General features: G+C 36.3%; 2 protein-coding genes across 2 annotated transcripts; one reads left to right on the plus strand and one right to left on the minus strand.

Moving 5' to 3' along the window:
- Positions 1-922: 922 nt before the first annotated feature.
- On the minus strand, positions 923-1,327 carry LOC107640666 (uncharacterized). Its single transcript, XM_016344172.1, has one exon. The coding sequence runs from the start codon at positions 1,325-1,327 to the stop codon at positions 923-925; it is 405 nt and encodes a 134-aa protein (XP_016199658.1).
- Positions 1,328-3,078: 1,751 nt separating this feature from the next.
- Positions 3,079-6,570, plus strand: LOC107643665 (PLASMODESMATA CALLOSE-BINDING PROTEIN 2). The gene is made up of 4 exons (XM_016347374.3): positions 3,079-3,398; positions 3,712-3,957; positions 4,086-4,122; positions 5,721-6,570. The coding sequence occupies exons 1-4, from the start codon at positions 3,344-3,346 to the stop codon at positions 6,076-6,078; spliced, it is 696 nt and encodes a 231-aa protein (XP_016202860.1). The 5' UTR covers positions 3,079-3,343; the 3' UTR covers positions 6,079-6,570.
- Positions 6,571-9,139: the final 2,569 nt, after the last annotated feature.

Below are 9,139 nucleotides of genomic sequence, written 5' to 3' on the forward strand. Positions count from 1 at the left end.
CGCTCATCAGCTGACATCGACTACAATGTAATTAATGCTTAATGTCTTTGACTTGGCACCCTTCCCAAAAGTAGTGTATAAGGAGATGTACCCGAGGGATTGGATTGGTGTGTCTCCCAGCCCAAATAGGTTGTCCGGGTAGGCCTTTAGATCTTTTGCTTCCAACCCAAGCTTATCGAAAGTGGATTTGAACAGGATATCTACCGAGCTGTCCTAGTCTATTAGGGTTCTGTGGAGGTTGGCGTTTGCTAGGATCATCGTTATCACCATGGGGTCGTCATGTCCAAGTGTTGTTCCTTTAGCATCTTCTTTGGTAAATGAGATGGTGAGCAAGTCAGGTAGTTTGGCTCCCTCCCCGACTTGGTACACCTCCTTGAGGTGCCTTTTTCGTGATGATTTCGACATCCCTCCCCCAGCGAATCCCCCGTTGATCATGTGTATGTGTCGCTCAGGGGTCTGAGGTGGATGCTCTCTTCGTCCTTCCTGTTCCTCTCTCCTTATCTTCTTCGGGTCATCCGACCTATTAGCCAAGTACCTGTCTAACTGGTCTTCTCTCACCAGTTTTTCTATAACATTCTTTAAGTTGTAACATTCATTAGTGCAATGTCCGTAGAGCTTGTGGTACTCATAGTATTCTATCCGGCTTCCTCCTTTTGTGTTTGATCAAACGAAGAGGAGGAAGTTTCTCAGTGTGGCATACTTCTCGGTAGACATCTACTAGGGAAACTCTAAGGGGAGTATAATTGTGATACTTACAGGGCTTTTCTATATTTTACTCCTCCTTCTTTTTAGGCTCCTTCTCCTCTTCCTGGGCATCGTAGAGCAGATTTGGCCGAGGGATAAGTTCCCTGAGTCAGGAATTCTCCTCCATGTTGATGTATTTTTTCTCCCTTTCTTGGACTTCATTTAGGAAAACCGGGTGTCACTTGGATATTGATTGGGAGAAGGGTCCCTCTTTGAGGCCATTGACTAGTCCCATGATCATGACTTCAGTGGGTAGACTCTGGATCTCCAAGCACAGTTTGTTGAACCCTTCTATGTAGTCGCGGAGGGTTTTTCCGACCTCTTGTTTGATTCCTAACAAGCTCGGTGCATGTTTCGCTTTATCCTTCTGGATGGAGAACCTGGTCAGGAACTTCTGGGACAGGTCATCGAAGCTAATTACCGACTTAGGGGGTAACATGTCGAACCACTTCATAGCCGCTTTGGTCAGAATGGTTGAGAATGCTTTGCAGCGGGTGGCGTCAAAGGCATTGGCCAGGTACATCCTGCTTTTGAAGTTGTTGAGGTGGTGCCTAGGGTCGGTCATTCCGTCGTTGAGGTCCATGTCGAGTGTTTTAAAGTTCCTGGGTACTTTGGCTCACATGATCTCTTCTGAGAATGGGTCTTCTTCTCCCAAAGGGCTGTCTTCCCGACTTGTTCGATTAGTTCGGTTCCGAAGATCGGTTTCCAACTTTAGGAGCTTTTCCTCTAATTCCCTCCGTTGCCTTACTTCTATTCGTAACTCTCTTTCGGCCTCTCGCTGTTGCTTAGCCTGGTATTCGAGTTGCTTTAGCCGATCTCGCTGGCCTCGGACGAGACCCAGTATTTCTGCTGTTTGTGAGGATTCTTCTTTTTTAGGGTGACAGACTTCCGAATGAATCCACTTTGGCTGTGGGTTGGCCGATGGTCCTTCCCCGTGAGGATCATGCGTCTGGTGTGGTGGAGGTAGTATATTGGCGTTGCCCTCTAGTTGGGGTTAGCTTCAGATTCAGAGGCTGTGTGGCCGTCTTCATGCTAATGGTTTGCCATTCTCAAAAGGTGAGTTCCAGGTCCCCGGCAACTGTCAATGTTCCGAGGGTTACCTGAAACGTTGATTTGGACCTGAACGTGAGGTCCAGATCCCTTAATATGGCTAAGTTTCTTGTGAGGAAGTGGGGGGTAATACTTGTAAGAGACTCCGATGCTTAAGTTAGTAAGAGGTTTAGGCAGGTTTTTAGTAGATTAGAATGTAAACTATACCTGAGGGGTGTTAGTGTATTTAGAGTAGAGCAGATGACCTCTTTGATTGTGGTAGTTCTATCTTATCTGGTGGATAACCATTCCTTATATCTTGGGAGTTTGTGGGAGCTTATCTTTTTTGGGGAAGATAGGGGTTCCAGTCGAGGCTTCTGGAGGTGGTTACTTGCTTTGGACTGGTAATGTTGAGCTCTTTGGTCGATGTCTGACCTTTTTAAAGAGGTCGGGTGTGTTTGTGAAGGCCACCTTTATTGGTGGACCTTTTTGTTTATTGGGTCTGACTTTGCTTATTGGGTTAGGATATGAACATATTATTTTTTTAAATATATAAATTTGAGGATTATATTTGTTTTTTTTTTAATTTTAGAATATACAAATCTGACTCTCATATTTGTATTTTGGTGTTCAAAAAATTTTTAAATATACTAATTGGACCATTTGATTTTTTTTTATAGTGAACAAAATTATTTCACTACAGATCGAACCTTTTGATTTGTACTCTATAAAATTTAAGAGTCTAATTTTTTATTTAAAATAAAAAATTAAAATTCATAAAAAAAAATACTAATTAACCATAGTACTAAGTTAATTTTTTTTATTTCTAAAAAAATAGCCTCTAGTTAAAGATATTTTCATCATTATATAACATGATTTAATTTATTAATAATATGATTCAGAAGCAGGTAAATACGTGCTTGACAAATTTGACGAAATCTAAATTTTAAATATATCACATAAAAAGTTTTGATATATATTAATCACAAAAGATTAATAAAAAAGAAAATAAAAAAAAAAGAAACATCCCTCGTACCAATATAGACTTGTAGAGGACAGTGGTCCATGTTCACAGGGCCAACCCTAAACCAAGTTGAGTTACCCACGAGTTTAGGACCGTTCGAAAATAATGACAAAATATTCCATTGATAAAATACATAATTTTTAATTAAAGATAAGTTAATACATACTATTATCATATTATTTACTATTAGTATAACAAAAAGCTTGTACATCATACAATTCCCAATAACACTGTTCCCCCCGTTAAGCATACATAAAGTAAATTAGTTAGCATTCAATATTAATATTAATATATCCGATTTTATTTAATGCATATAGTGCATAAATGTGCAACACATAAGATGGCTTGAAAAGTGTACCCAACACCTCACTCACCTTTTTTCTTGTCCAGAATTCTCCATTCTCAAAGCTGCTACCTGTCTTCCCCTTTCATATCTCCCTTCCTTCTTCATACTGAAATAACCCTCCTCTCTCTTCAACTTCATCCAATTTTCCTCACTTATATCTGCTTGAATATATTATCTTCATCATATACTAATAGTCACTAATGATGGCTATTTTGATGTACTTTGTGGTTTTTCTGGCCATGGCTGGTCATTCAAGTAAGCACCCTCTGGATTTTAATTTGTATTTGTTATTTAATTAATTATTACTTAATTAGTTTCAAGAAGTCTCAAATATTTTTGTTCTAAGGAAGTATTTTAATTTCTCTTTAGATGGATTGTCATTTATAAACATTATTTTCTCTTTTTCTTAATAATTTTTTTTAATTCTATAATATATAATCTTCCTATGGTTAAATACGGGAAAAAATGTATGCATCTAATTTTCCTTGAAGAAAATAAAAAGGTAGCATTTTTCATGTGACTGAACTAACTTATTATTATTATTTTCCCCAATTTTGTTTCCCCTCAGGAGGAGCTCTTTACTGTGTATGCAAAGATGGTGTTGGAGATCAAGCTCTTCAAAAAGCAATAGATTATGCATGTGGTGCTGGTGCTGATTGCACTCCTATTCTCCAAAATGGACCATGTTACCAACCCAACACTATTAAAGATCATTGCAACTATGCAGTTAATAGTTATTTCCAGAAAAAGGGTCAAGCCCAAGGAAGTTGTGATTTTTCTGGAGCTGCTACTACAAGCCCAACCGCACCTCCTAGTAAGCTATTCTACTAATTTTGCTACCAACCTATTTGCTTGATTCAATCATTTTGTTGCATCGTTTTGTTCAATTTTCACATTCTTCTAATATTTCCCCCCCTCCTGTGTGATCTTTGTCATCTACAGCTTCATCATCATCATGTGTTTTCCCCACAGGTCCTGGGTAAGTTTTAAGTTATTTTACTTTTTTTGCGTATTGTTAATATTATAGATCATTGTTAGATCTTGCTTGTTTTTCATAATGTGTTATTTAAATTTAATTTATTTTATTTCTTCCTATAATTACTACTACTGTAGATCATTAGATCTTGCTTGTTTGCCCGCCCCCCCCCCCCCCCCCTTTTTTTTTATCCCACTCTTTATTTATCGCATTTTTTTCTTTTTGGACTCGGCTTCGATTTTAGCACTTTGCAAAAGGTAGCTGCTCTTAGAAGTTAGAAGGGATTAATGTTTTGTTTCATAGCGGTGAAATATCTTGTAATTTGTTTTGTATTCTCTTTTTCTCCGTTTTTTGGTACAACTTCTCTCTCCCTTTATTGTTATCCTTTGTTTTTTTTTCTTTGTACTACACTTTTTCAGTTTACATTAGCCAAAAGGCCAGTTTCTTTTTCCATTTTTCTTTTCTGGGTGGGGTGGGCCGGGTTTTTGAGGAGTGGGGGGAGGGGTGGGTTGGTTCATGTTTTCATCCACCACCTCCGGATCAAGTTCAAGATTTACAATACAAGCCATGGCATGTTTCATGATAGCTGATTGCTCCTATTGAGATACGATGGCTGTCATGACAATGATGTCGCACAACTATTATAGGTAGCGTTTGGAATAGAGAGAGACTGAGAGACTGAAATAAGTCTCAATATTGTGTTTAGTGTAAAGTGAGAGACAAAGATCGATATAAGAATGAAAATCTAATTTAATTTGCACAAAGAATAAAGTTGGAATTAATTAATTGAAATAGAGGTATTTTTAGGTATAAAATATTATTAAAAATTCAGTCTCCATCTTTAAAAATTCTAGTCCCCTGTGTCTCCACTTTTTGGAGGTACCGACTGAAATTTTAGTATCAATTTTTAGACCAACAAATATGATACTGAATCTCAATCTCTCAGTCTCCGTTCCAATACTTTAAAACAAACGGTACCATTTTGTGCAACTGTGCTCTTCGCTTTGCTAGATGTTTTAGTATTCGAGATCTGTATGTGTCCATATAATAATGATTAATTAAACAGATCCTATGCTTAGTGCATATGATGACATAATTAACCTCTGTCCAACCATATGTTATGCCATTACATTTCTTTTCCTCTTTCTTTTTTGGTATCGAGATGCACAAATAGTTCAATTTTAGCCACATTTATATACTTAAATATTAGTATACATATTGCTTCGTAATTTGTTTTAATTCATGTCCAATTTTTCTTCTGTAAAATTGCTTCAATTAAGTATCAGTATCATACCAGTATCAGAGTTATTTGTGGACAAAGATAGAATTTATTTACTTGTATATAATTTTTTCTTTTTGTGGGTTTGCTCATATGCTATGAGACTTTACCTCTAATTTGACCCATATTTGACTATGATGGATGAGTATTCAAACAAAAATGATTACATTTACAAGGGTCTCGGGCCTTGCATTAAATATACTAAATTATACTGAACCATTTCTTACTCAGACCAACACTGTATTAGTTACCAATGTATTTAATTTTGTGCTGCATGGTAGAACATACCCACTATTGATTTTTCGTTGACTTAAATTTGCAGCAACACTGGAATAGGTACTGGTACAACTCCAACCTCCACTACACCAGGCACATCACCAACCACCATAACTCCAACCACCCCAACAAGTGCAACTCCAGGTTCAACCACTGGCACTGGCACCGGTACAGGCACTGGAACGGGAACTGGCACCGGAATTGGAACTGGCACCGGAACCGGAGCCGGGACAACCACTGGGAGCCCTAATAATGTGTTTGGAATTAGTCCATCATCATCTTCAACTGGAGCAGGTGGATACAATGACTCAAGTGATGGAGGGCTTCATTTGACAGGCACTAGTAACATTATGTTGTTACTATTAACCCTAGTTGCTGCCTTCTTGAGGGTCCAAATATCTTAATGGTACAGTGAGTTACTAGTAGAATTAAGAAAAAATGAAAAAAGTTGTGGCGGGTTTGATCTGTCGATGAGATTTCGCCACGTTAGGATTTAGTTTATGAATGTAATTCAACATTTGGGGAATGGAATCATCCAGAAGCATAAACATCCCTCCACTTTCGGCCCTCGTCTTTTTTTTTTTCCGGCCCCAGCCCCGGCCCCAGCCCTTTTTACTCAATGTGAAAAGGGTAGGAAAAAAAGGTGTAGGGAATTTGATTCCTTTTTCAATGGTGAATATATTTGATACATGACTAGTAATGGGGGTGCTTGGGGCGTCTAGACTGTAGAACCTATCAGTTTCCATATGTATATTATTATGGTATTTTCTGTTTTGTATGCCTATGAGAGGTACTTTTTTTTTTCTTTTCTTTCCTTTTCCAACATCATTGCTGGATAATGTGGTTACATGATTTACATGATATATATATATATACACACCAGTCTCTCACGAAAATTTAAAGTTCAAAGTTCAGAATCCAAATGGAACAAATTATAACACAAAACTCAATCCTCTTTGGAAAAGGTTACTCAAAATGACGAACTTTCTCCCAATCATAATTAATATCCTTATTTTTATGCGATTATTCTAAATTTTGTTTAAGTAACTAAAGATATTTTAAATTTTACCTCATAATCTTTTAAAGATAAGTGTAGCAGTGAAAGCGTTCATACGTTGGTCATCCCAGTGAGTAGGGGTGGCAAGTGGAGAAGCCCGTCACGTCTCGCCCCGCCTAACTGGGGTGGCAAGTGGAGAAGTCCGTCACGTCTCGCCCCGCCTAACTGCGGGCTGGCAGCCTGCCAAAGCTTCTCTTTTATTTTTTTTTACACTATTAATTACTAAATAATATATATAATTTCACAACCATATTAATAAATTTATAATTTCTAAAGGCATAAAAAATTATATTTTTTATATTCACAAACATTAAATTCTATGTAATTATAAATATCTAATAAACATAATGATAAACCAAGTTTTCATCTAAAACATAATTATATTTCTCTCCAAAGCAAAATAAATATAATCCAAAACATAATTATAAATATTGTCTCCAAAGCAACATAAACATAATCCAAAACATTCACTTTTTATCTTCGTACTCTTGTAAGTTGGGTTGGAAGAAGTTGGGTTTTGGCAAAAAAATTGCAAAAATACTCCCTTGCCCAAGAAAACTAAGTCCGCGGAAAAGCCCGCCCCGCCAAAGCTCGTAGTTTAAGCGGTGCGGGTTAGGCGGGCTTTTGCTCTTTGGCGGTCTCAATTTTTCAGCCCGGCTCGCATTTTTTGGCAGGTTACGCGTACCGGCACGGCGAGTTTAGACCCGTTTGCCTCCCCTACCAGTGAGCAAGCCTGGTAATAAGTCCTCCTTGAAGGTAGTAAATCTATTGGTCAACTAGGATTGTCCTGTAACATAGGTCTTTGAAAAGATATAATAGCTTGGATTTTAAAACATTTAACTGAATTAAACAGAAGAAAGAAAAGTTCAATAATAGCAAGAAGTAATGATAATGAAGCCTCCGGTTCATCATCAGAATTACAGGTAGTAAAGTTAGAAGAAAAGTTTTATAATTGGTCTGTACCCTTTATAAGTGAAAACAAAGTCTATAAAGCATTTGGAAGAGGGAAAGAGACTGATAGCCGGAGACTGAGAAACAAAGATTGGAATAAGTTTTAGTATTATGTTTGGTGTAAAGTGGACGATAAAGACTGAAATAAGAATGAAGTTCTAATTTAATTTGTACAAAGGATAAAATTAGAATTAATTAATTAAAATAAGGGTATTTTAGGTATAAAATATTATTAAAGTTTCAGTCTCCAATCCCAAAAATTTTAGTCCCACTTTTTGGAGGTATTAAAATACTGAAATTTTGGAGACAGAGAATGAAATTTTCGTACCAGTCTCTAGGCCAACAAACATGACACCGAATCTCAGTCTTCTAGTCTCCGTCCTAGTATCTTAAAACAAACGCTAAAAGACAAGCATTTTGGGAACAAAAAGATAATGAAATAGATATGTTAGAATATAGCTACCCAGAAAATAGTAAGAACCATATTATAAATATTCTAGAAGAAAAAAAACTGAAAAAACACCATGAAAAAGATTATAATTTTATTCATATAGGACTTATCCAAGTAGCCGCCAAGCCTATCTTTAGGCTAGGATTCAATATTCCTATTTGAATGATTTTACGAGATACAAAATTCAAAAAATTAGAGATTGCTAATTGTTATACTAGAAAGTAATTGTCATGATGGTCTAGTACTTTTTCATTGTTCTCCAAACTTTCCATGAGTATTAAAAATAAATATACCTCTAAAACTCTTAAATTATATATTAAGACACCCAAAGATATCATAAATAAAAAATATGTTCCTTTTGAAATAATTTATAAAATATATTATAAAATTACAAGAGTAAATTATAATTTTAGAGCTAGAAGAGAATCATCAAAAGATGAAACTATTATTATTCATGCTAATCTAAGAAGATCCTTTGTTCAAACACCTAAAAAGCTTCAACAGGAAGAACTGATGCAGAATATTCCTGAAGAATAGATTCTTGAGGATGCTTTAACAACTCTTCCCCCCCTATTTATAGCGAACAATACCTTTTATTATTTTACAAATTTATTCCTAATTTTTGCAAATCTGCTTGCCCGTTCTGTGGGTTAATTTAGGGACTTTGTCCTAGATTTAATGTCTTTTGTCGTTGTTTTTGAAAATCTGATAGCTAGTTTTATAATTCTGCTGGCATTGTATTGGTATTATATTGGTAACATTTGTTGTGTTCTGCGTGTGATGTCTTCGTTAATTTTAGAACTTCTTTGACACCTCTTCTTTTATTGTTGAATATGTATCTGATTTTCTGATTTGGGACTTTTTTTTAATTTTCAAACGGGTCTTGGGTATTTAATATGTATTGTCCTAGGCTGGAGTGAACTTCTTCATCTTCATTTGCTGGGATTGCTTTTAAAGAATTATGAATTTCTTCTTCTAAGGTAGCCGCTGCAAGGGCAGCCATCAT

This window comes from Arachis ipaensis, chromosome B5 (genome assembly GCF_059453495.1).
Source record: "Arachis ipaensis isolate K30076 ecotype BB chromosome B5, ASM5945349v1, whole genome shotgun sequence".
Classification (NCBI taxonomy): Eukaryota; Viridiplantae; Streptophyta; class Magnoliopsida; order Fabales; family Fabaceae; genus Arachis; species Arachis ipaensis.

Excerpts from the sequence above, each read along its gene's own strand:
- LOC107640666 (XM_016344172.1), bottom strand. The coding sequence starts at position 1,327 with ATGGACCTCAACGACGGAATGACCGACCCTAGGCACCACCTCAACAAC.
- LOC107643665 (XM_016347374.3), top strand. The coding sequence starts at position 3,344 with ATGATGGCTATTTTGATGTACTTTGTGGTTTTTCTGGCCATGGCTGGT. Across the intron at positions 3,399-3,711 it reads GGCCATGGCTGGTCATTCAA|GAGGAGCTCTTTACTGTGTA; the intron begins GTAAGCACCCTC and ends GTTTCCCCTCAG. Across the intron at positions 3,958-4,085 it reads AAGCCCAACCGCACCTCCTA|CTTCATCATCATCATGTGTT; the intron begins GTAAGCTATTCT and ends TGTCATCTACAG.